The sequence below is a fragment of the Homarus americanus genome, unplaced genomic scaffold (genome assembly GCF_018991925.1).
Source record: "Homarus americanus isolate GMGI-L3 unplaced genomic scaffold, GMGI_Hamer_2.0 scaffold47293, whole genome shotgun sequence".
NCBI classification, from domain to species: domain Eukaryota; kingdom Metazoa; phylum Arthropoda; class Malacostraca; order Decapoda; family Nephropidae; genus Homarus; species Homarus americanus.
Window position 1 is genome coordinate 24,932 of NW_024716859.1, and position 27,265 is coordinate 52,196.

Here is a 27,265-nt window from a genome sequence, read left to right on the forward strand (position 1 = left end):
ACTAAAACTGGCTGGGTTGGTACCAACACTCATACAGTACAGTGTTTATAATGCATATACCATTTTATGCAAACATGCAAAGTGCTGTATGTGCATAAGACCTGATCCATCCTACCCTTACCTTGTCAGCCTAATGTTTTACAAGTTTAAAGATATAAATTCAAAGTCAACACGAAAAAAAAAAAAAAAAATATTGCGCATATGCCACCTCTTGATCCCAGTAAAATAATCACCTACTTACTAAAAATTTCAAGGAATTTTACCAACTATCTTGGGAATAGATACGGCTCAGAGTTCGAGATCCCAAATAAAGAATTCTAGATAAAACATATTTTGAACAAGGAAGTCACGAGGATTTAACATCCACTTTGCAGTAACCGGTACTAATGATGGAACACAATTCTGAAAGAGGACAAACTAAGGAACCTTCTTGTAAAGCTTCATCAAAACTCAGCCACCAATTGTAAAGAAATGAAAGAAATACAATGTTGACCAATTTCACCAATTGATGGACAGACAAACAATAAACCACAACAAAGGTCTCCTAGATGGACTAAAAACTATTTCAACTTTATTTAAGGATGTTTAATGAATGTCTTTAAAGTTTCAAGAGTAAAATGGCAGAAAGTTGCTCACAGGACTAGGAGAAGGAGTACAACCTGCTCCCCTAACTCGGCTTGTAAACCACAACTAGGGCATTACTAAACTAAAAATCTGTCAATATCAACATTGTATCCTGTATTAATTGTTATAAATTCGTAATATTTTATTCTCAATGCATAACAGGTGGCACCCCTACTACCAACATAAACAACCTTGTGTGTATAAAGTCGTTTCAAAATGAACATCATGCCAGACTTGAGAAGCTACATCTCTGCAAGCCAAACATGCTAATTACTTTTATCAGGTATTCTCCTCTCAGCCCAAATTTTGAGGAACCAACACTAAACTAGGCTGGAGTGTATTTGAGGCTTGTGATACATGGATTCTCACAAATAATGACTAACTGTGGATATAAAAACTACATAAAAGTATTATTTAATTTACCGTACTTAAAAAAGTTAATGAAAAAATACAATAGCTGTAAATGAGCCAGATAATATAATAATTCATGCACAACTAAAAAAGTAATTCTCAAGTTCACTGGTGATGCCTAGTCCTGTGTCTTCCTCTAAGCAGTATGAATGCCTCTACTGTGTTTTGTCTTTGGAAATTTGACTGTTTCAATATCTGACAATACAGCAGTACAAAATAAAGCCTACTTGCAAACTATGTTCTGAACAAAGTTTTCCAAATACAATATTAATAATTTAAATACCTGTTCACTCTTCAGAGAACTATACTGTACTGTATATAGTTAACAATCTTCCTTTTCAATGATATACCAATACACTGTACATCAAATCTTGAAAGGCAGAACTCTATAGCAAAGTGCAAAGCAACAGAAATATTACAAAAATTACCCATGCAGAATATGTAGAACTACCAAGAGAGTAAGGTACTGTACCACAACATCTGACAGTGCACATCCAGCACTGACAAAAAACGGGATTCACTACAAAATCTATGTGGTGACGTACATGCATAGTAGAAGTACTGAGAAACAGCGGTGGCCGAGGAGCAGACTGATAACGTATCACAGTCCAAAGACCCTCGCTTCACAGTAATGGTGGGCGTGCCTAGGCGGAACGTAGAGAATGCTCAATTATAAGAGAGGGAACAACAACATGGACAACAACATAATCACCTCGGGTGGGATCCAGGGGGGAGGGGGTTAAGCCACAGACAGCGTAACTTCCATTCCGCATTTATGGAATCCATGTGAATTACTCTAATGAATACAATGAAGCACACTGGGGGTGACAACTTTTGCCAACAGGAAAGTACAATATCTATCTAACTATCTATTTATAAATCTATTACTCTATATCTATCTAAAGGTTAAATTTCCCGGTGCTGAAAATAAGGTAAAGCATGCGGAATGTTTCTCAAACATTTTGGCTACCGAGCATAAATATACCCTTAAAAAAATTCAAATATAATGATTTGGTTGAAAAATAAGAGTGGCTGCCACTTGGTTGCACTAAAAGATACAAATATGTGCAGAGACTGAAGGTTCTTCACCAAGTAGAACACAACACAGCACACACAATGATGAAAAACAGGAGGAGGAGGATATACAAACAGATAAAAGAGGAACAATAAATACTGCAAGAAAAGAGAATCACTGAAGGGAAGAAATGAGAACTACTAGGCCAACAAGAGGGCAGTAGTGTGGCTATTGACTAAAGAAAAGAACCAGATATATGAGAAAGAAAAAAAAAAAGATTTCTCCCCCATAGATGACCAAAGCCAACCAATCTCCCACCTTGAAGCTTTTCCAGGACATAAAAAAAAATACAAACCTCATAAAGTATACACCTATGGGCGGGTTAATCAAATCACAGCTAAAAAAAAAATATTGCCCGAGCGGCTAACGAGGCGATCAGTAGTGAAGAGGATAAAAGTAATAGCTTGAGATAGAAATTCAATAACTACTTGCATTCTTGTCACATCAGCAGCTATCAATGCAAATTATTCCCTAAGTCCTTTATTTTTCTTAATAATAATAATAATAATAATAATAATAATAATAATAATAATAATAATAATAATAATAAATAACAATACGGTAATAATAATACAGTATTTATAAGTTCTTTTCTTCATATTCTACATAATTTTTCTTATTACCGTATGCTTTTCTGAACACATCTCGAGCTGAGGAGAAACAAATGATAAAGTGTATACAGTACATCAGTGGCCATAGAGATGCAGTACTGTACTGACCTCTCCCACAATGGTTAAAATAAAATGCAATACCAAGAAGTCTGCTTATGTAATTTTATATCCAAGAGGACTTAATAAAGCAGGACTGTGTGGTGTATACTGGGTTAACTGTTGATGGGTGCCTTGCTAGGTGCGTCAACTACTGTACAGTTTAAGTGGTGATGTATACAAATAGTGTGATAGGTTTATTATCTACACTGATGAACATACATTTAGGGGTAATCAGTGTTAATAGTTACTGTCATTATTCATATCCAGATTATTATATTTGAATTTCTTTTTCTTTTCTGTCATCCACTGTTTTGAAAAATTAAGATGAGCTAATGTCCTGTATATATGAAAAGATTCAACTGATTAGCAGAAACTCCATCAAAAAAGAAATTAATTAAGATTTTCAACAAGATCAATCCTAAAGATTAAATTGTGAGAAACATCCCCAATGCTAAACATGGACTTCCTTCCTGGACTTGACAAATTTAATCTTACCATTGTATTTTGAAGTACAGTATAGTATTTGGATACTTCAAATACAAGACAATACAATACTATACTGCAGGTACAGTATACAGTACATGTGATGATGTATTAGCACTAAAGACTATACTGTATACCCAGTAATATCACTGTTGTATATCAATCTTAAAATATTTATCTCTCTGCATGATTTAACTGGTTCCTTTTCATTACTGTACTGTGTTACTGTACAGTGTAACTGTTTCAATTACTTGCTTCCAAAGTCTATCTATTAATAAAGTACATTTCAGCCTCCCAGCTTCCTAACTGCTAAAGTTACCGCAGACATGTTACCTAACTGCTGTGGAAAACATTAAACCGTGATAATCTTACTTTTCCTACATATGTACAGGGAGTTCACTGACTTACAAACAGGTTTCGTTCAATGGCCCTGTTCTTAAGTCAGAACAGTGTTAATTCCATAGGTTAGGTTAAAACACAAACCTGAACACATAAAACATTAAAATCCCATAAATAACAAATAATGTAAATACTTGTAAATATTGTAAATATTGTGATGTTAAACAATATAATATAAAAAATTTAATTCTAATTGCAGATTCTTGTGATGAATATACGTACAGTATTGGGATCTCATTCGTAAGTACGGGTGTTCGTAACTCGGAGACTGCTTGTAGAAATGTCTGGATTCCCCTTTAAAATTCACCTGTTTGCAGAATGGGTACCTAACTTATACAGGAGGGGAAGAGCTACAAGGTTTATGAGACTTTCTTCTGCAATTTCATCCCTTGGAAAATTATTCTCATACTGTATTGTTTACATAAAATAATCCACAGGATAAATGTGAAATAACTGTTGCAACTGAATTTATTACAAATAATTCTTACCAAGATTATCAATGGAAAGACAATTTATAAATCTTTGTTCAGTATCTTAAGATTTTAAAAAGCTGAAAATAAAACTATCTGCTATTGATGTGAGGAATAGAATGTTATGTGGTAGACAGGTTTTACATGTTCAGTTCCATATTCTGAACAATTGAGTAAGTTCACCTTTGGGTCATAACCTAAACACAAGTACTGTACAACACTAATAACGTTCCTGTTTATGTTGCTGAAAATAAAGTGGTATCTGAGCAGCAGCAAACCCACACTCTACTGACTATATTGTATCCAGTACTGTACTGTACACTATTATGAAACCTATTCTGAGGGACAATTTCTTTATCACAATTGCCTGGCATCACCTTTATACTGCTGAAGCATCCCAAGTCTTACATAATAAGTTAGACACAAGTATTCTAATTTTTCTTAATCATATCTCTTAAGTGTTGCATCATTCCCATTAACTACACCAATTAAGTAGCATTGGTACAGTACTTAATACAGTACAGTATTCTGGGGATGAATACAGTTAATTTCTGTATCTTCAACCATTAGCTGGCTTTCATATGGCAAAGTGCATACTGTACATGAATAGTTCCCATAAATGAAAAATATCCTTCGAGCATTAAGCATTATATAAACTGCTTTGCTTTCTCTTGTAAAATATGAATAAAACTGTATCTTACCATCATGACTAGCAGTCGAGTCCCGATCACTTGACAGCCTCACACCTGAGTCTGCAGATGACCCACGACCATTTGGAGTGGGTGTTGGGGTGGAGAGAGGCAAAGGTGAACACGCGGGTGTGGAAGCCGTAGGTGTGGTTAGTCCGTTGGTCCTGACAGACTCTGCATCACTGTAGTATCCCACAGAGGAGAGCTGCTTACGGACCTGTCAGGTAGTTTGTGATTGGAGGACCGTTACAAATATTGATACCTCACGTGTACAATGTCATCTTATATTGTAGTCTTTGGGAATTCAGAAAACTCCACAGGTCTTCAAGGTGAGAAAAAATAATTATTTATATATTTACGGAATAATAATTCAATTGCAAGCATTTATAACACAAAATATACATCAATATATAACTGTATTTCTTGTGCATAAACAGCCTCTTAAATTAGGTAAAAAACTCATAAAATTTGGCGATTAATTTTGCACAATCCAAGAACAGCATAAGACACTTTTAATACGAAATCTACGACAGCTAAAAGTAATTTTGATGTATTCCACTCCACATTCATACCATTTCAAGTTCTTCTTGAAGTTTCTTAACAGTAGCTTCCTTGAGCCCCAGCTGGGCCGAGAGTTTAACGACTCTCTCTGATTCATCCCTAGCATGCTTCAAGATGTTCCATTTTTCTCGTTCTGTTTCATCTCGCTCTGCTGCAAGGTGGCGCAGTGACTCATCACTCTCCTTCATGCGCTGATGAGATTAAACAATTATTAAAATAAATACTGAAGTGAAAGAATTTCTATTCTCCATTCCCAGTTCTGTATTAAGTGTATAGTCTGAGGTGAAGGAAGAGAGAGACCGGGAGACCAGTAAAGAGTGTAAGAGTGTAGACTGCATAGGTAAAAATTATCTCAGGAACAGTGTATGGATCATAAGATTTGGGTAATGTGATGAGATTTTAATTGTGCCACCCTGCGAGACAGTGAGTACAGTACTGTAATGGCAAATTGATATTACTGTACCTTAATACAGCAGTTTACTGAATTAATCATATATGCAATTGTGACATTCTTAATGTTTCTTCTTTGGTAATATACTTGTGAAACTGTACAGTACAATATTATAAAACAATTACCATAACCCAAATGAAAATATTATGAAATAATCACATTTCAATACAACTTAAATTTAGTCAAGTAATTTCCTCTTCTCACGTTTAAATAATATATTAACATCACGTTTAAATAATATATTGACATCACGCTTGCATATTTGGTAATCTGTAACCTTACTCAATACACAATCTGCCATTGATAAAGATTTCATCCATATTCCTAAGCAGCTAATATTACTGAACAATGGATTAAAAACGGTAACATCCCAGTCCATCTACTCTCATTTCATCTACTTTCCATTAAGTTTGGCTTGGTCATCATTAACTGACAGTAGACATTCTGGGACTAAGTGATATTTTCAGAGTAGACGTAATGGAGTAGACGAAGCACGGTAACACCCCACACCTGCCAAGTACCACAACAGGTGACCAGCAACAACATCTTACCTGCTCATAATTCCGAATGAAGTCTCTTAATTCCTTCTCTTTATCCTCTAGTGTGGCATACAGCTGCTTCATCTGGTTCAACAAGTCAAACTTCTCAGCTTTCAAACGTTTTCTGTCTGCTTTTAAGGCTGAAAGAAAAACAATATGGCATGTTATTATAGAAATCGTCTTATAGAGTACTGTTAAATTCATTATTTACTAGAAAAATATGTTTAACATTTGGTAATATTGACGTACATAAATAAATAAATAAATAAATAAATAAATAAATAAATAAAATATACTGTACGCAACTAATTCGGTCACACTTTATTAAAATTCTTAAACATTTATGGGTATTTATGTAATGGCGTAAGGTGATAAAACTTAACTTAGACTCTAGAAAAACTTGTACAGTAGTTACCTGAAAGAGCCTCCTTAGCATGTGTCAGTTCTATCGTCATTTCATTTATCCTTGGCTTAAGTTGAAGGTCCTCCTCGACGATAGTTTCCTTCACCCTCCGCAGCTCCTCCACCTCACTCTGTAATGACCGGTTCCTGGCGGAGAGCTTCTCGTTCTCCAGCCGTAGTTGTGACAGCTCCTCCGCCAGCTGGTTACTCGAACTCTCACTGTGATCTGTGGACAAACAATAATACAGTACTGTACTCTCAATATAGTCCCATATAACAATAAGATCACACTGTATTTACACATAAATTTCAGAATTAATCAGTATTTAGTCTAAAGATAAACATGATACTGTATTGTACATACAGGATATATGCAGGCTAAAATGACTGTATCCACCAAGAAACTTACGGATAACCCATCATTTTAAGGAACAAATGTACTTCTCTCAAGGAAGATTAACATGCGAAAGTTTAGCTATATATTTACACAGTTTAAGAAAGAGAATAAATTCGTCACGTATATTAGGTTTAAATCTCAATTCGCAGCTGATTTTGTTGTTGTGGAGGGAAGAACAGTCAACCCATCACATACTACAGATTGATGGATAAGTAATTCTGCACCTGCGGTCACGATATTTGTCTCTGGATACACGATTAGTACAGTGGCACTAAACCATCCCCCAAAAGACGACAAAGTACTGGACTGTCAGTTTGTATCGTTGCTGTCAAACTATATATTATATATTTATACTGAATAGATCTATCAGTTATGAGGTGATTAGAAAGTCTCGAGGTCTGGTGAGGGCCACAGGACGAAAATGGAATACCTGGAGAAAACCTGCATGCCCAGTACTTGCCAACAGTGTGTAACTGAGACGTGACCGATCGCCCAAGCGGCTAACGAGCCGATCAGTGGTGAAGATGATAAAAGTAAAAGTAACAAAGAAGCGTCACACAGGACAACACCCTCCTCACAGCCGACCCAAGACGGTTTCGACCCCGAGTCACAGAAATGAAAGGCAAACTCTGCACCACAGACCTCTCCCAGTTGGTTACCTCGCCATTTTTCATCGAATATATCTAAACCAGTTTCAAAGTGATGTAAAAAAAAATATATCCCCATAAAACTAACCATCTGTTTGTTCATATAAAAACAGGAGTTGCATAAGACTTGTATTAGACCCAAACTAGTTTGCCGGGGTTTTTGCTTGGATTTACAGATTTGTTTAACAAAGTGAGCAGATTTATATTAAAACAATCAGTTATATCCAAATATTGTTTTACATATTCTACGAATGCATATGCAGTATGTACTGGTTGTAAAATGATGTGCACATCTCGTTAAAACTGTAAAGAGCATTATCGAAGCGTGTGTCTTAGGATTATGATGCTACCGGATTCACTGAAGGTGAGGTGATAATATATCTTATATTACACAGTATAGACCCCGACAACATGATCTACCTGAGTTTGCAGTAACGAAGCCACTAAGAGCACCAGCTGACGACCGCCTCACGACCAACTGTCGCCAACTCTCCTTCACTTCCGTCACTTCTATTCCTCCATCTTCACATCTTTCGCTTCCATTTTCATCATCATCATCTCCTTCACACTCCTCTACTAATGTGTTGTCGAGTAAGTGATTAACATGGGAATATTCTCTATGTCTCTCGTTCTGTTGTCTCGGTGAAGAGCAGTTGCTACTACCCACATCTTCTCTTCTCTCGCTGTGTAAAACCTGTTCACTCGTCGACGTTGTGTAGTCATTGATGATCATGTGTATTTCACTGACTAGTGTATCTTCAGCAATGAGAGTTTTATGGGAACAGATGCCGCACTGTGAGTATTCCGACGCCACGACATTTGACACATCGTCCTCCAGCCCCGCGCCGAAACGTAGGTAGGTTATATTGTGGTTTCCTCCGATGACCGTGGCCACGTCAACACTAGGCTGCCGTCTGATTGGTTCTTTACTGTCATTAGTACTTGTATGGCTGTCACTACTGTTTAAAAGACACTCTTCGATCTTTTCTATCTTATCCTCGTACGGTTCAAGACACAGTTGAATCCCTTCCTCTTTTTGTCTTTCAGCATCGATATCGGTCACGTTCACAGCACTGCCGATAGTCATGCCCTCTTCATCATCGCTGGAGTTGTATTTATCTATTATAATCTTAGGTTTGATCAACTCAGAGCCGTAGTCTGAATCTATCTTGTGATGTTTACCGGATTCCTCTAGTATGGTACCGAGTCGCCAGTCCCCGGCGTTAGTTGCTGTGTACACGACTGGGCGGTCACTGTCCACGTCATCATCATCCAGCGGATTTATGGTTCTGTTGAGTGGTGTTAGGATGGGGAAGTCTCCCTCCTCCTGTAGTTCTAAAAGGAGGGACTGAATGACTCTGGTGGACTGTGCGGGGATGTAATGGTCTGTCTGCTTGTTGTTCCTCGTGCAGGAGTCCGACGTCAGGAGGTCTGAGGGTTGCCCTGGGAGTTCGTTATTTTTAGGTTCATCTATACAGGTTTCTAGATAGAGTGGTTTCTCGTTATCGTTATCTACATCCTTGTTCTTCGTTGTGTCGTTAATCTCCTGTGAAGTCTCCACGTACGGCTGACTGGAGGTATCACTGTCTCCGTCCTTCCAAGTGTCGTGTATATGCAATCTGAAAGTCTCCGCTAGACCCAAACTGCTTCTCGGACAGAAAGACTTGATGTTTGCACATCTCACCTTCCGCCTGGCTTCTGGGCATGACTTGACAGATAGCTCGCTGTCTATGGAACCTATACTTTGTCTGGATACTGTGGGATCGATGTCAACCGATTTTGCTGTTTCCAAGTAAGATGGGCTAGAGATGTCGAATTCTGAATCCAAACAACTTACTGACAGCCTCTGGACGTTGTCACATCCTCCTCCCGGATCAGTGAGGATGTCCAGGTCACTGAGGGTTGGACTGCTCACCCTGCTAGGCTTCAGTTCATGGGAAACTGCATAAAATCCGACACTGTTTCCCATCCTGAATGATAATGAGGACTAACTTTCCGAGGAAGTCGTTTAACCAGAAATTGCCAAATACAAAAATTTTAAAGCTAAAATTTTCAAATCAAATATATTAAATTTTCCACTAAATACTATCGTCTGCATTGTCTTGAAAACCAAACTAAGATAAAAATTCATCAACATAAAAATTATTTCTCATCTTGATTTTTCTATCTACTGAATATTCATTAAATGTCGGTATTGTTGTAGCTAGCGGCCAGACCTTGGTGACGCCTCATATCAAATTCAACTTTCTCCTCTTCCTGAACACAAAAATACCATGAGTGCTGTTGACGTACCCAGAGTCACACCGAAACTAACACTTATCATCACTTTCCACAACTGGTATTGGTTTACTCGGGTCCTGGATATGGAAACTTCTGATAACATCATATTCCTGTAAGTTGTCCAGATCCTAGTTCACAAGAAAAAACATTCTTAGATATTTTCAACTTCCAGCAACCAAACTGTTTGTAATTTTCACGTGAATGGGCATAATGACCATTTGCACTTTTTGCTTGTGTACCTTAGTCCAGCACCAATAATAGACTTGGGATCTTCAGGTCTTCACACAGTAACAAATTAAACTGACACTCTATCCTTGTTATCTTGTAGTATATGTATCCCCCTCCTGAACGGGCAACCCCCAACCATCACGAGATAGAGGCAGAGACAACTGGCGATGGCGACAGGGCTGGAGGTAGTGGTGTGGCAGCAGAGAACCCAGCAGAGCTCCTGTGGTCGACACCTGAGCTGGTCTGAGGTCACGTCTCTCCCATCAAACCCGTCCTTCAGGCCCACTCATGAGAAGTAATTGAAGGAGATGTCACACTTCAATAACATTTCCTCTACACAAAGATAAGAGCTTAGTTAATGATCAGGTTATAAGTGTTTTATCACGTGGAAGAGTCCAGTGTGTAAGTGATACCGCTTTGGTGAACTGCTGTGTGGTCAAGACTCTTCCCGGTGTGGGGCATAATGAAGGTTTTCACATTGGCTGGTTATTTTAACTCATGACTACACATCCACTAGTTAAAATTAATAGTGTCAGAGGTTACTTCACTTATTATTACAATATCTGATTGCTGATATATACAGTAGTCACATATAAAAGTCCTTTCGCCTCTCCTGAACCACGAACCCTGCATGACTCGCAAACCCGAAGCAGTAAACACTGATGATGCTTCAGATTCTCGAGTCTGAATCTCAGAGTTTGTGTTTCAAGAGGGGGAGGCGACAAGAAGTGGGTGACTGTACAGGTAATTTAAATTTCATAAATTTTAAGAATTTTTTGTAACCGAAATTTATGGTAATTTACTATATACTCAATAAATTTTATATCATTAGTAATATGTTTTCACTTTATTTAGAGAGTTTGGTGTACAGAATTAAACTTCCCGCCAACCCAAACTGAATCTGCCATAACTCTCAAAGTTCCCCAGTCCGTCACGTTGCTAGATGACCCTCCACGGATTATCTGCGACAGGAATAATATCCATCCTGTGTCCTGGCTCTTAACAAATGTTATTTTCGTATATCCCGAGACAGATACTTTTACTTTTCCTCTTCGCCACTGATCGGCCCGTTAGCCGTTTGGGCGGTTGGTCACGTCACTGTTACATACTGTTGGCAAGTGCCGGGCATGCACTGGCTCATGAATATATCAGAACCTGCTCCAGTGTTGGTCAAGTCTTGCCTTCAATAAGCTCACACTTGGTGCCGTCCCAACACTCTCTGGCAGATTGTGTCGTTGAAGGTATATGGAAGGGTTTTGGCAGAGGTCTCCAGCCTGTTGTAGGCTCTGGGCCACATTAATCATTGTAAATATAGTGGAGGGCATCAAAATTTTGGATACTTTTTACATTTACTCTTAGCGTGTGTGAGAAGGCTGGCTCTCTCTCTGGGCCCTGTCTGGGGTAAACACACACGTCCTGTACACGACAGTTGTATCAAGTTATTACATTTTTCATTAATTTCACTCAAACAAATAATCCCAAATAATTGACAATTTTCTAATAAATCTTTACGGGTTCTATAATATGGCTCCCGGCGAACTACAGGTTGGGGACCACTTGCCTATGGTAACATCGGCAATTATCTGAGCACGATGAAAATTAAATGTACTTAACCTCACCGCACGTATATTACAGAATTGTCAGTAATATTCCCTCACACTATTTTATCAGTTTTAACAGCAAAGTAACAGCTTAAAGACCTTAGTTGTTGAAGCGAAGTAAATCATTATAACATGGAAATACAAACTCGAAATAGGAACAGATAATCCTCCTGAAAAATGTAATTATAACACACACACACACACACTCTTACCCAGTGTTGATCATGTGATACCCACCCTCCCCAGCACCACCAAAGGCCTCCACATAATAACTAAATCCCCCTCACATCCTTCCCTAACTGACCACCACAACGACGCACATTATATCCTTCAACACTGTAGATTTCTTCCATTCACAAAGTTTAAAGTGTGTGTGTGTGTGTGTGTGTGTGTGTAACGCTATATGAAATCCAGCACAAATCATGTTTAGTTAATGTGTGGATATTTTATTTTTGTATTATTCACTAAATTATAAAACTGATATAGATCTTTATAGCCATTTGAAATACTGTTATTAAACATATCAATGTTAAATATATAAAACAATATATTACTACAATACGTTATACTGGTGTGACGACCTGGAGCAGTGTTGCCAAATGATATTGTAACCAAGGCGCGGGAAGGATGATAACCGACCACTTATAAAGAATTACATTACACCAGTTAACAGATCATCGTCACATCTATCCACGCAACAGACAAAAAATAGTATTAACGCAAAACAATTACCGTGGGTAATGTTGAGGAACAAATTATCCTAGTTCTGGCACCGCTGTCTGGGACCCACAGATTATGAATGAACATCAAATTGTTTTGTTTTTCAGTTTGTCGTCTTATGTTAAGATTAAATCAACACCGCAAACTTTAGATAATATATTGTTTCATATTACACTATATAAATAATTATTACGCTTCCATTATTAGAATAAACCCAGCACGTTAGATATATACGGAATAACCAAACTTTTGCTTAATCCTGACCTAACCTAGTATCCTCTACCTAACTTCACGCAGGCTTGGCTCACTACTATCCTATTCAATAATATGCCTCACTCTGCCCACCCACCCCCCACCCCCGTTCCATTTCTCCCTTTATCTTGAATATTAACGTAACTTAAAACTAGATTTCAGCGATAATATTTGGGTAACAATAAACTTTTACGTCAACTTAGGATTCTGGAACCAAATTCTCAAAAATATTGTAAGCAAATGGTATTGTGACAAATATTAACGTGAATGTTATAAATTTTATCTCACGACACGACACGACACGATAGCTGGGTGAATTTGAGGTGCACCTGACTATAGCCATTCAGAACTACGGCTCCATACGCTACATCAGTACAGAACTACGGCCCCATCTCCCAGCGGTATAGGACAATGGCTCAATACGCTACACCGGTACTGGATTATGGTCTCATACCCTACAGGATTATGGTCCCAGTTTCCAGCGCAGCGAGGTAGTTATATAAAGTTAGGGAAGAGAGGAGTCAGGTTACTAGTGCGAGAAACTTAAGCGAGGTGACGTTCTGGTCGCCACCCACAACACAGCACTAATACCACGGCTTAATTGCCCTCCCCCCCCTCCTCCTCTGTGTTCCTCCTTCTGTTGCTGCTGTTCTGTTGTTCCGTCTGCAATGCTGTTTTGAGGTTTCGATTGTGTTGTTGTGAGTTGTGTATGCCCCGTTGTGTTTGTGTAAAGTGCTAGGCTTCTGCGTCGAAAGCCTTGCCTCTGTTACGCTGGTGTGTCGATTATTGTCACAGGTTGTAATTCTGTGGCTTGCTTTGTACTACTGTGTTACCCCCTGTCTCAACCCGATTTACAAACATGGTACAGCTATACAGTATATACAAAAACGGTATAATGCAGCAATATATACAAGCATGTTATAGTGAAGAATATAATGTATATCTTAACACCCCCAGTTATATAAAAACAATTAAATTCATATATACAAAAATTGTAGCTATATAAATACGGTACAATAATATATACAAACACGGTACAAAACACAAAACGTTATACCCTCACACGGTACACACATACAAACAATTCTTGGTTTAATTAACACTTTAATTTAATCTATATTATTATAGTAATTTCACTACTGGATAATAAGATGGTACGCGGAGGTAACAACTTAAGGAAGCTATATCTTGTTATTGTTTCATATTATTATTATTATTATTATTATTATTATTATTATTATTATTATTATTATTATTATTATTATTGTTGTTTCTCTTATTATTATTACTACTATTACTAATATTTTAGGTAGTTTGTAAATTAACAATGATCAATTTATAAAACAGATGATTACTTTAACGAGACCTTCGATAAAAATGCAAGTTGCGCTAAGAGTTTCTCCTGTATACAATGTAAGTACGTACGGCTTATATACATACAAACACAAGATACGATTCACAAGTCATTCATAACAATAACAAAGTGTCTTATCACACAATAGATTCTAATTACACGACCTGTTATTAAGACGATTAAAAAATGAAATATAAGTGAAATAAAATGAATGTACATGACAATTTGACTTTTACTTGATGACTGTCACAAAGGAAACGTTTTTATTCTGGGTGACTGAATACTTCTCGTAAAACAGTGCTTATTATCACTGTATGACACCGAGTGACACACCTCTACGTATGCCTTTAACACGGTGTCACATGTGTTCGACACTCTTATAGATGCCATGGTGACACTCGGGCCTGAATATGTCCCACATACGACGCGATATAAGAGATTTGGCACGGCCCTATATGACAAAGTCTAATACACACTGGTGAATCTAACAAAAGTGAGTGAGGAAGGTGTTGGAGGTACTATCAGACGTCAACACACTATACTCTACACACTACACTACACTACACACTATTTCCTCACCTCGACATCCTTCCACCCCCGAGTCAGTCTGGGGATCGTCTTGTGATGTTTGGTCCTCTGGCGACAAGTCTTGTGGCGAGGAGTCCTGCGGCGAAGAATCCTGGGCTGATGACTCTTGGGGTGATGATTCCTGGGGTGACGGCTCCTGGGGTGACGGCTCCTGGGGTGATGACTCTTGGGGTGAAGAATCCTGGGCTGATGACTCCTGGGGTGATGACTCCTGGGGTGAACTAGCCTGTGGGAGAATACTACTAGGGGCGACCTGGGGAGTGCCTCGTCCCGCCTCCTCACCAGCACTCCAGTACTCGTCATCGTCATGTTCGGTGCGACAGACGACCTGGGTGCTGTGGTACACCTCCGGGTCGTGAGGAAGGCTGGTGGATCTGCTGAACAGTTCGTGGGCAGCTCCCTCACGCGGCTGGTCCACGTAGGGTAGACTGGCGGCGCGGGAGGGCTCACAACACGGCGGCGTGGTGACAGGGGCATCAAAGGTGAACACAAGAGGCTGGGAGATGCTGACATGGTCACGACAGGCGGCACAGTTAGGCATGGGGCAGACAGCACTTGGGGAGGCCAGTACGGACTCCTGGCTAGCCTGGGGGTCCGCCCGGGGCACAGGTGGGAATCTCTCAGTGATGCGACGACGAACCTCCGCCAGCTCCGAGTCCACACTGGCGGTAGAGTCTGAGTCACTATTACCTGAGGGACGCTCACCGTAGTCCTTCGTCGTAGACACTGACTTCTGATCTTCCGTGGTTTCAACTACTTGTTCAACAGATTCTTTGGGAATTAATTCTTCTATTTCTGCTTTATTTTCCCGTGGACCATTTTCCGCAGTTATTTGTGAGGCAGTTATTTGTGAGGCGGCCGCCACGTTAGCCTTATCCTGGGAGTCTGGCGTCAAAATGTCAACGTCAGTGGAAAAAGAAGGATCTTGAGCGTCGACAACACTGAGGATGGTGTCTAACAACTCGCTGTAGAAGTCTGTGTCGTCGATGGGTCTTCCTTCTTTCTCCGATGTCGGGGTCAAACTTTCTCTCTCGAAACTCACGTAACTATTCTCAGCCGTCTCGTGTTCGCTATTGGTCGTCGTCTCGTCCCCCGTGTAGTAAGTGGTGGTGTCCGAGGACGTCACCGCGGCAACAGGTTCATCCTTCACTGGGATTGACGCCAGACTGCTGCTACTCTGGTTCATTAGCGGAACATGTTGAACTTCGGGTTCTTGGTCTAATGTTTTTACCGTACTCTCGCTCTCTGTTTCACCTGATTTATCACTGAGGTCCTTTATGCTCTCTAAGGTCGTCTCACTGGCCAGAACCGTCTGTTTCTCGTCTAGACTCTGGGTTTCATAACTCCTTAAAAATGTCACATCAGAGGACGAGAAAGAAGTTTTGTAGGGATGTTTGGTCCTGAAGCGCGGTCGACGAGAAGAGCCACCCCGACTCCTGTAGGGAATCTTATCACAAAACACCTCATCGTCGGGGTCATGACCTCTCCTGGAGGAGTCGCCGTCAGGGTCAGGGGAAGGGTGGACCGGAGACCTGGCAGTGAGATCCAGCGTGGAACTTGTGGTGCTGGAGATGCAAGGTGCACAACTCTGCAGGATTCTATCAATGGCGCTGCTCCGACTGCTGCTGCTGCCCGCGCTGATGGAACCGTGGTACCGCCTCTCTACCTCAGTCACCCCCACCTTGGCGCCGGCTTCTGGGTGAACACTTTTGGGGGTTGTCTGACGCTCCGACGCCTTGTCCTTGTCGTCCTCGGTGTCGCCTCTTCCGGATTTCGGGGATTTTCTCGGGACTCCGGCACTGACCGAGTAAGACCTCCGTCGCTCCCCCGGCAGTTCATTGTCGAAGTAGTGAAGTTTCTGCAGCCGGACTCCTGTAATGTCCGACTTTTGCTTTTTCAAAATTCCCACCCTGACCGTCTTCTGCCTCATGTAGTTTGACTTTTGCTTTTCAATTCTGCTCTCAGATTCTGGTTGCAGCTTCCTCCTCAGAGAAGCCCTCTCGTAGGCCGACCTCTTGGGTGATGAAGTCCCTAGCAGGGGTTGACTCGCGGATAAGCAAGCAGAGTGAGACAGGTCCATAACGTCTTGTAATGTTTCTTTATCCGGGAAGGTCATGGCTGGTACAGTGTCTCGTGTGGGTTCTTCTTCCTCGATCTTTGGTGCCTCCCATATTTTGCCGGGAATAATGCCAGCGACGACGCCGCCGCCAGGCACTGCAGCAGCGTTCTGGAGGTTCTCGTAAATGTGTATCACCTTTGGGACAAGTTTTCTGATCTCAGCCGGGGTAAGGGTCTGTTCCTCACTGGGCACCGGGCACACTGCGGGTATATCCGTCGCTGCCGAACCCCGACAAAACAAAACCTCAGGAACGTTTTCGTATATGTGAGTTTCAGTTGTTGGACTTGGAACAATAGACAATTTTGCTTTCGTTGGTTCCGAAAGTGTGACGATCTCCTTAAAACAGGACTCCAGCGGTGAGACATATTGCACCATCGTCGCCTCCACTCCTGTTGTACCCAGCGACCCTTGTGGGAGAGATGTCACTGAAGTTGTTGGACTGTTCAGATCCGTAATTTCCTTATCTGTCCCGGAACTCTCCACAGGTATCTTCTTCAACTCTTGGCTCTCCTTGGCAGCCATCTCGTCACGGGCCTTTTTCTCTTCCTCCATGGACGCCGTCATGAGATCCAAGACGTTTTCCCTCGAATCCTTCTTCTTGAGAACGCCTACGATACGGCAGGAGGGGGAGACCGGGCTAGTGAGAGGGTCCATGGAGTTCTGGGTTTCTACACAGGCGGAGGAATCAGCCTTGAGGAGTGACGGGTTATCGGTAGGGTTGGGGATCTCAACACAGCTGAGACTGGAGAGACGGATGTTCTCCACACTCCGACTCTTCATCCTGATCCGCCCCGAGACGCCGCGGGCAAAGATCTCACTCACCGTCGACGCTCTGGTCACGCCCGTCGATGCTGCCACTAACTTCGCCTGACAGAATTCACTCTCTGTCCGACTTCTCTTGAACGAAGGCGGTCGAGGGATTTTGCCGAGCTTCTCCTGTGAGTCGGGTCCTGAGTCTTCTTGCATGAAGTTTCCCTCAGATATTGTCTTGGTGAGTCGTCTGTGGCTGGTCAGTAATCTTCGTGTTATTGTTTTTCGTTCAATTTCATCCGGTGTATCATGAGAGCCCTCCGCCGTCACCACCTCCTGGCCTTCAACCATCCCGTCATCGTCATCGTCAACAATATTAGAGTCTGATAACTTCCTGAGGGTGTGTGGGGTGCCAATATCACTCGCTAGATCAGAGAGGTCAAGCACGGCAGCCAGACCCTCCACACTACTACTTATACTAATACCCTCCACTAAACGTTTCCCCCTTACCACCTCCACCCCACCAACATCCTCACTACTACTACATATCTCAACAGGTAACATCTCATCCATGGTGGGAGGAGCTTCTACAGGTGTAACATCTCCACTCTGGGTTGGCTCGATGTTGTCAAATGATGTTTCGGTGTAGCTGGCAGAGTCGTGTGTGTCGTGAACAACATTGTCTTGGTCCCTCGTTACTGCGGCATTACCTCTCACCAGCGTCAGATGAAGAGTAAATGATTCCTTGTTGGGTTTTGTGAGTATTGTCTTGTCTGAGACTTTAACAACAGAGTATAATTTATTGAGGTTCTCTTTCCTCTGCCTCTCCTCCTCTTCGCTGTCGTCCTTCACTGAGATGACTTTTGTTGACGTTGTGATTCCTCCAGGCTTGTTGTCACCGGGGAAGGGAGCGTCGAGGTCTGTAACGCTGACTGTTTTAATAGTCTGTGCTTGAGATACGTCTGTAGTGGAGGTTGTGTGGGTGAGGTCAGTGGTGGAGGTTGTGGGGGTGAGGTCAGTGGTGGAGGTTGTGGGGGTGAGGTCAGTGGTGGAGGTTGTGGGGGTGAGGTCAGTGGTGGGGGTGAGGTCAGTTGTGGAGGTTGTGGGGGTGAGGTCAGTGGTGGAGGTTGTGTGGGTGAGGTCAGTGGTGGAGTTATAAGGGCGTGGTCAGTAGTGGAGGTAGAAGGGTGAGGTCAGTGGTGGAGGTTGTGTGGGTGAGGTCAGTGGTGGAGGTTGTGGGGGTGAGGTCAGTGGTGGAGGTTGTGGGGGCGTGGTCAGTGGTGGAGGTTGTGGGAGGCGTGGCAGCAGCACCAGCATCATCAGAACTCGGCCTCCACCTACTCCTCCCCAGGATGTTGTTCTCACCTGTGGGATCATCTTGCACACCTGTCCCTCCCTCCTCCTCCTTCTCTCCCCCACTCTCCAACTTATCCTGATCCAGCTTAACTCTCTCTCCTTTACACACTTTATCCTTCACTTTCTCTCTTTCCTCTTCCTTTACCCAAACAAACGTCTTTTCCTTACTTTCCATCTTGGTTTTCTTTTCCATTATCTCCTTCTCGTCTGTAATTGTCTCGTCTTTCCTAGCTGTAACAACTAGAGACACTTTCTGTATGCTCGTCTGGGTTCTCTTCTCCTCCCTTTGAGTCTCACTTGTCTCGCCATCTCTCGTTATCTCTCCTACAGGGGTTGGTTCTCCCCGGGGGTTCATGAGACACGCTGTTATCTTCCCCTTCATCTGATCGTCCAGTTTAGCCGTGACGTCACCTTGTTTCTCCTGACCTGTGCCTTTCAACATCCGGATCTTCTCAATCATCATCCCATCGTCTTGTTTAAATCTGGCGATCATCTCGTCTCTCTTCTCTTTAGATGAATGAGCGATGTTCTCTCTGCTGCCCTGGCGACTCTCATACTCCAGAGAGTTTATAGAGGACAACACACTCTTCTTGTCCTCAGTCTTCCTCCATGCGTCGCGGATCACTGGCTGGCTGGTGTCATACTTGGCTATCACGTATCTATCCTCCCCCCTCTTGTTGGTATCGGTGGCGGGGGACGACCTCAGGTTACCCTCAGTTAGTTTCTCACAGGCGGCCTCAGCGTCGATTTTCAGCCCCTCCTTCTTCTGCCTGCTGGTGTGGCCGCGGGAGGGCACTATTGTCGCCGTTATCACCTCCTCTCTCCCCCCTCCCGTCGCCACACTCCGGCCACTAGTACCTCCTCCTCCTCTTCCACTCAGCGTCGCTCTGTCATCATTCTCATTGTCTACTTGATCTTCCTCAAACACTTCCTCGTCCCCTATTACACCATCATCAGGTTCATTACACATTTCTCTCGCGTCTTTGTATTCATTATCATCAGTATCACTTTCAACCTTTATTTCTGATTTTCTCGTCTCTTCCTCCTTCTTTATTCTCCTCTGTGCTGTTTCCATCTCTCTGGTCGAGGCGTCATCCTGTGTTCCTGGCACCAGTTCAATATTCAGTGAACTTGTGCTGGCTTTCACTTCAGAATTTTTAATGTTCTGCTTTGTCTCCGGCAGTTCTTCCTGCTCTAGGGAAATCTTACCGTCCTCTTCACTCGTATTCTTCTCGGAACTCGGCGCCGCCTTCTTCACATCCGCCTTCCAGTTGCCTCTGAACAGCTCTGGGATCAACTTTTCATTCCGCGCAATCTCCCGCGGTTTCTGTTGTTGAGACTCGAAAAACTGAATAATTTCCGAGTCCAATTTCCCGCTTATTTTTGACGCGATGTAAACATACCGTTGTTGACGCTGGTCGTGTGTGGCTTTACTCTCCAGGAGGGCGTCGTACCGCTGTCGACCGTCGGACGGTTGTCGACGGAGAGGCTTGTGAGGTTTGATCTCTTCCGTGTTTGTTGTTTCACTCTTCCCCTCCGTCTGTTCTCCTAATTCCTCATTTATCTGTGTCTGGTCCACCTCCGTGTTATCAGATATCTTAACTCCGTTTTCTGGCCACTTCACACCCTCTACAGTTAAGTGATCCATCTTTGACTCTCGATAATCTGCTCTAACACCACTCTGGTGGATCGGACCCTCTATAAGGTTCGTGGATGATGCTCCCTCACCCGCCTCACCGTTCACCACGATCTTCACTTCATCTCCCGGGACACTCTCGAAGCTGGTGTCTTCCGTTCCTACAGTCTGATCATCATTGTCTGATTTCAGATTTGTGGCAGATTTCCGTTGTTTATCTCTCGTCTTTTGTTTCTCCGAGTACCTCTTGTGGCGTTGTTTTGGGGACGGGGAGACTCGGGGTGATCTCTGACTGGGACTCATCACGGGCTTCACGATCCTGGCTGACCCGAGTCGAGGAGACCTTGCTGCCGGAGACGACCTAGGAGACCCGTCCGTCTTGGGAGAACTTCTCTTAGACCCCATTTTTGGAGAAGTGGTCCGGGGAGATTCGGACTGAGGAGAACTCCTGGGAGATGCATGTCGTCTAGTTCTTACCGGAGAATGCCTAGGAGACGGGTCCTTGGATAGGCTGCTGGAGGACCTTCCTTTGTGGAGTTGAGGTGAGTGACACAGTCGTTCAATTTTAGGAGATGGCAGGAGTTTGTCGTTGTCGTTGCTGCCTCTTACTCTGACGGCTTCGGTCTTGTTAGAGTCACTACTCGACTTCAGGAGCTTCCCTCTCGAGCCACTGGTCTTCTTGCTCTCACTTCTGTAGCCTTTACTTGTGGTGTGTCTCGTGTTGACTCGTTGGTCCTCCTTCTGAGTCACACTCACATCGCTGTCTGTGTGGAGGTTCTCATCCAGGGCCGGGCTGTCTGCTGTCACGTCCTGGCTGCTGTTACTCACCTCCTGGTTAATTAATTCCTTTCTCTTCCTTAAAACACTGAACTGCCCCACCTGGTCCCCATTACGACTTCCCCTTCGAGTTCCTTTCTTCACCTGGACACCTTTGGACGCCCCCTTCAACGCCTCCTCCTGTGTCTGACTCGCCCTCCTCTCTTGCTTGGTCCTGGCCGCTCCCAGCTGAGGGACGACCTCACTCTTCTCAGCAGCTTTGGTCTTAGAGAGTTTTGAGCTGTCGAAGATGAGTGTCCGGTCCTTCTGGGGTCCATCCAGCCGGGTAATGTTATGGTGCCGTTTCTTGGCCTGAGCTGTTGTCATGTTGAACTTCCTGGACACCACCAGCTCCTGCACCACCCTGGCTAGCTGAGGCGTCGCCCACGGCCCCTCCAGGTTTTCCAAGTCGCCATCTTCTGAGGACGAAGTCGATACACTCGTTTTAATGACGCCACTACTCTGTGTTTTCATTGATATTCCTCTATTAGTTTCCTGGGTTATTCCCCGTAATTCATCATCACTTTTCTTCCACCTCAAAGGCTTGTCTCTGTTCTCTCTGTTTTCATTGGCCGCGTTATCTCGTATCTCGTGAGTGGTGACTACACCGTTGTGACGCCGGGTTGGTGGAGCTGTGGTGGCGCCATCACCTCCATGTATGACGTCATGCGCCAAGTGTCGAGTACCTGACACTGGCGCACCTTCACTCAGGCTGTGTGCTGTGTTGCCAAGCTTCTCTTCCTTGGCCGGTGTGGTCTCCCTGGCCACAATCTGAATATCCTTCACTATATCCGCCAAGGGTTTATCTGTAACACTTTTCTTCACTGAAAATAACCTAACACCACTCTTCACTTCCTCATTATCTTTGTTCTTATCTTTCCCACCAGTTGTATTCCTCACAGTAGAAGTCTTATCGTCCACAGTTGTTTGTAATTCATCTAAAGTTTGTTTACTGTCCCGTGTGAGCGAGGCGGTAACAGCAGCGCGACCGCTCAACACCTTGACGCGACCCGTCTCGGCGGTACACTGCTGCGGCCTCCCACCCTCCACCACCGACCTTTTAGGATCACCCGAGTCAGGTTTCTGAGCCTCTCTGGCCACCACTACCATAGATGGACAGATAGAACCACCAGCAGCGGCTTCTTCAGGGGACGGACTCGCTACTGTAGGTGATGCTGGAGTGTCTGGGGGGTCGTCTATATTGGTCTCGATCACACCCACTTTCCTTGAACTCTCTTTTGTTTTAGTGAAGCTACTTTCTTTTGTTTTATTAACGTTGGCATCTCCTTCTGCCGTCTGGAGGGTGGAAGCGGCCTCAGTATGTGCTGACAACAACTTACAGGGTGTCATGCGTACCTGAAGGACCTCTGAAATCTCCCCTTTTGTCTTCTTCGTATCGTCAGATCCATCCAGGAACCTCCGCGGGAGTTTAGATCCGCTTTGTGAAGTGTCAACAGCTCCAGAGGTCTTGTGAGCTCTATACAAGTCAACAGACGACCCAGCCGATGCCTCACGCTCCCGCTGGCTGGTAAACAGTTGTGTGTTCTTCTCTGACTTGAGCGTGAGTGACTCTGAACGATGTGAACTACCCTGAGTGATATTCAGAGGTAGTGACTGTTCGAAGCGACTTATTCTTTTCTCCACGGTTTCACAACGACCGCTGTAATAAGACCTCTCTCTTTCCATGGGAATACTTCTATCCTTGTGTTTCTTGTACGTAAAGCCTCTGGTTCTAGGTTTTAAGCTCCGTAGGTCCCTCAAGCATTTGTTCTTCCTGTTGCGACTGTCCTGTACCTCCTTCAAGATCTGCTTCGCCAAGTCTGAGAACTGAGGAACACTCGCTTGTTCCTTGGCTGTTGGTGACTCTTCCCCCGCCTCTGTTTTGTCTTTCTTCTCGGTGGATCTTACGCCACCATCATCACTTCCTTTCTCTCTTACACTTTTACCTTTATCATCCAGAGTCTCTTGTTTCTCTTCCCCTTTTGAGTGTTCTGTATCATCGCGTTCTTTTTCTTGTTTATTCTGTGTATCAAGTTTCTCTGTCTCTTCCTTCTTCCCTGTTTGGTGGAGGGTGTCTGGAGGGACTGTCTCTTGTCCCTCCTTCCCTTCATCTTCTCCTCCACTTCTCTCTTCCCCACCCTCTCTACTCCTGACCTGACTTGTGTATTTCTCCTCCCCTTTGCCTTCACTCTCTCTCTTCACTGCGCTGCCAGATATCTTAACTTCGTCAAGAGGATTGAAAACCGTCTCTTCCTCCACATCATCCCCCTCCTTCCCTTCCTCTTCTTCTTCTGTTCCTTCATCATCATCGTCTTTTATCAATTTTGTCTTACTATCATCTTTATCAGCTTCCATGATGTTTTGTTCACCATCTTCTTTAGTCCCTCCCTCTATTGCTACATTTTCTTCTTCATCTCTTTTCTTTGATCTTTTTATTTCTTGATCTTTTTTGCCGGTGTCTACAGGTTTAACGCTGTCATTCAGGTCTTCGTCAGTTTCAACTTTCTCGTTCATATCTTCATCAGGTATAATTTCCTCACCCTGGCCTCCTTCAGGTTTAATTTCCTCGCCCTGGTCTCCTTCAGGTTTAATTTGCTCGCCCTGGCCTCCTTCAAGTTTAATTGCCTCACCCTGGCCTCCTTCAGGTTTAATTTCCTCGCCCTGGTCTCCTTCAGGTTTAATTTCCTCGCCCTGGTCTCCTTCAGGTTTAATTTCCTCGCCCTGGTCTCCTTCATGTTTAATTTCCTCGCCCTGGTCTCCTTCAGGTTTAATTTCCTCACACTGGTCTCCTTCAGGTTTAATTTCCTCGCCCTGGTCTCCTTCAGGTTTAATTTCCTCGCACTGGTCTCCTTCAGGTTTAATTTCCTCGCCCTGGTCTCCTTCAGGTTTAATTTCCTCGCCCTGGCCTCCTTCAGGTTTAATTTCCTCGCCCTGGCCTCCTTTAGGTTTAATTTCCTCGCCCTGGTCTCCTTCAGGTACAACTTGCTTGCCTAGGTCTCCTTCAGGTTCTTCCTCTGCCTTCTCAATCTCCACTTCTTCTCTGTCCTTAACTAATTTAATCGTCCCTTCCTCGTCTCTTTTCTTTTCCTCTCCCTCTTCCTCCTCTGTTACCTCATCATCAGCATCTACCTTCGTCAGGTCATCTACACAGACAACCTTCGTCTTCACCTCTTCTTTACATATTCTTTCTATCATTAACTCATTTTTATTACCATTCTTATCCCTCCCTTCATCATCATTTTCACTATCACTTATCTCTTCCTCTTCATCATCACTATCATCTTCTGCGTCTTTCTCCCCCTCATCATCATTATTTCCATTTGTACCCATTTTCTCTGATTCTACCATTGTCCCATTTTCACTTTCAAGGGATAACTGCAATAAACTCTCCATGTCTCCATTTTCTATACCAATATTCGCTTCCTTGGTCAACTCCTCAACAACTTCTGAAGATGATAGTTCTTCCCTTTCGCTATCTATGTTATTCTCTTCTCCTTTACTATCTGTTGTAGTTATTGCTGTGCTTCGTTCATCAATTTGTTCCTCTTGTTCTTCCCCTCTGTGGTCAAATACACCTGTTCTCTGATCTTCACCATCTAACATATCCATCTCGTCTCTGCTATCGTCCGTACTGTCCGTTTCTTTACTGTCGTCCGTTGTAATGTCTGTGGCTTTACTATCATCTGTCATGTCTGTTGTGTCTTTGCTATCGTCCGTAATGTCCGTGGCTTTGCTGTCGTCTCCAGCTTTGCTATCGTCCGTAATGTCCGTGGCTTTGCTATCGTCCGTAATGTCCGTGGCTTTGCTATCGTCCGTAATGTCCGTGGCTTTACTGTCGTCCCCTGCTTTGCTATCGTCCGTTATGTCCGTGGCTTTGCTATCGTCCGTAATGTCCGTGTTTTGCTATCGTCCGTAATGTCCGTGGCTTTGCTATCGTCCGTAATGTCCGTACCATATCGTCCGTAATGTCATCTCAGCTTTTGCTATCGTCCGTAATGTCGTGGCTTTACTGTCGTCCCTGCTTTGCTATCGTCCGTACGTCCGTATTTTGCTATCGTCAGCTTTGTATCGTCGTGTCGTATGGCTTTACTGTCGTCCCCTGATTTGCTATCGTCCGTTATGTCCGTGGCTTTATATCGTCTCCACTTGCTATCGTCCGTAATATCCGTGGCTATTGTCCTACTTTTATCGTCCGTAATGTCCGTGGCTTTGCTATCGTCTGCAGCTCGTTCGCCTATCGTCCGTAATGTCCGTAAACAGCTATCGTCTCAGCTTTTATCTATCGTCCGTAATGTCCGTTGGCTTGCTATCCATCTTCCAGCTTTGCTATCGTCATGTGTGGTTTTACTGTCGCTTTGCTATCGTCCGTAATGTCCGTGCTTTGTATCGTCTCCAACTTTGCTATCGTCGTAATGTCTGTGGCTTTTATCGTCCGTAATGTCCGTGGCTTCTGTCGTCCCCTGCTTTGCTATCGTCCGTAATGTCCGTGGCTTTGCTATCGTCTCCAGCTTTGCTATCGTCCGTAATGTCTGTGGCTTTGCTATCGTCTCCAGCTTTGCTATCGTCCGTAATGTCTGTGGCTTTGCTATCGTCCGTAATGTCTGTGGCTTTACTGTCGTCCCCTGCTTTGCTATCGTCCGTAATGTCCGTGGCTTTGCTATCGTCTCCAGCTTTGCTATCGTCCGTAATGTCTGTGGCTTTACTGTCGTCCCCTGCTTTGCTATCGTCCGTAATGTCCGTGGCTTTGCTATCGTCCGTGGCTTTACTGCCGTCCGTGCTATTCGTACCTTCTGCCTCATCATTCATAACGTCCGTAGCTTCCCTTGAACCAAGTGTGACCTCCACTTCCCCTCCACCACCACCTGTGACCTCCACTTCCCCCCCACCACCACCTGTGACCTCCTCAACCACCTTTCTTTCAACCGCGTAGTAATTTGCGTCGTTATCATTACTTATATCACCCGTTCCCTCCCTCCCCGAGACCTCTTCCTCCTCCTCTTCCTCCGTCCTCGACCCTCCTCCCTTGGCCTCGTCACTGGTCTCGCTCACGGTATTGTTCTCAATCTCGGTATCAACCTCTTCCGAGTCCTCGTAGTCACTTGAACTCGAGGAGGTAGGGACGCCATTACCGTCCACGTCCCCCTCCTCTTCTTCTTCTACCTTTTCTTCCTCATCGTCTTCTTCTTCTTCACAACTATCATCATCATCTCCTCCCTGAACTACCTCTTCTTCATCATCATCATCATCATCATCATCATCATCATCATCATCATCATCATCGTCAGCAGCAGGATGAGTCTCACCTTGACCTTCAGTATTGGTGACGGAAGCCAGTGGACACGACCCCTCAGCACCTCCTGTAGAAGGGATGGTCGCTCTATGGTCTCCTCCCGCAGTGCTACGTTCTTCCCCATTCCCCAGTAAGTTCCTGATGCTGATTCTCCTCCTCGACCTCCTCCCCACTGGTACTTCCTCACCCTCGGAGACGTCCACGAACTCATCCTCCACCTCGATGTTTTCACCGGATCTGTTCCTCGGGATGAAGTTGCCAACATAAGACCAGATTCCTTTCCACTCCATGTTATCAGCCGTCCAATGAACATTATCGATGGGGAAACATTGTCTTTAAGTCATATTTTCTCCTTATTTCATCCTCTTCCATGTGTATCTAACCCCCAAACATATACACAAAGTCGAATACCTGAAC

At 43.5% G+C, this 27,265-nt stretch overlaps 1 protein-coding gene across 17 annotated transcripts in view; it reads right to left on the bottom strand.

The window, feature by feature from the left end:
* Positions 1-27,265, bottom strand: part of LOC121858512 (kazrin-like) — a 143,770-nt gene that overhangs the window by 23,923 nt on the left and 92,582 nt on the right. For 14 of the 17 annotated variants that reach the window (XM_042354967.1, XM_042354968.1, XM_042354965.1 and 11 more), the window contains 5 exons: positions 6,828-7,040; positions 6,425-6,552; positions 5,434-5,613; positions 4,874-5,078; positions 1,581-1,679 (listed from right to left, as the gene is read on the bottom strand). In XM_042354967.1, the coding sequence (XP_042210901.1) occupies positions 1,581-1,679; positions 4,874-5,078; positions 5,434-5,613; positions 6,425-6,552; positions 6,828-7,040 (825 nt within the window). The remainder of the gene's footprint in view (positions 1-1,580; positions 1,680-4,873; positions 5,079-5,433; positions 5,614-6,424; positions 6,553-6,827; positions 7,041-27,265) is intronic. The other 3 variants (XM_042354970.1, XM_042354969.1, XM_042354971.1) reach the window with 2 other exon arrangements.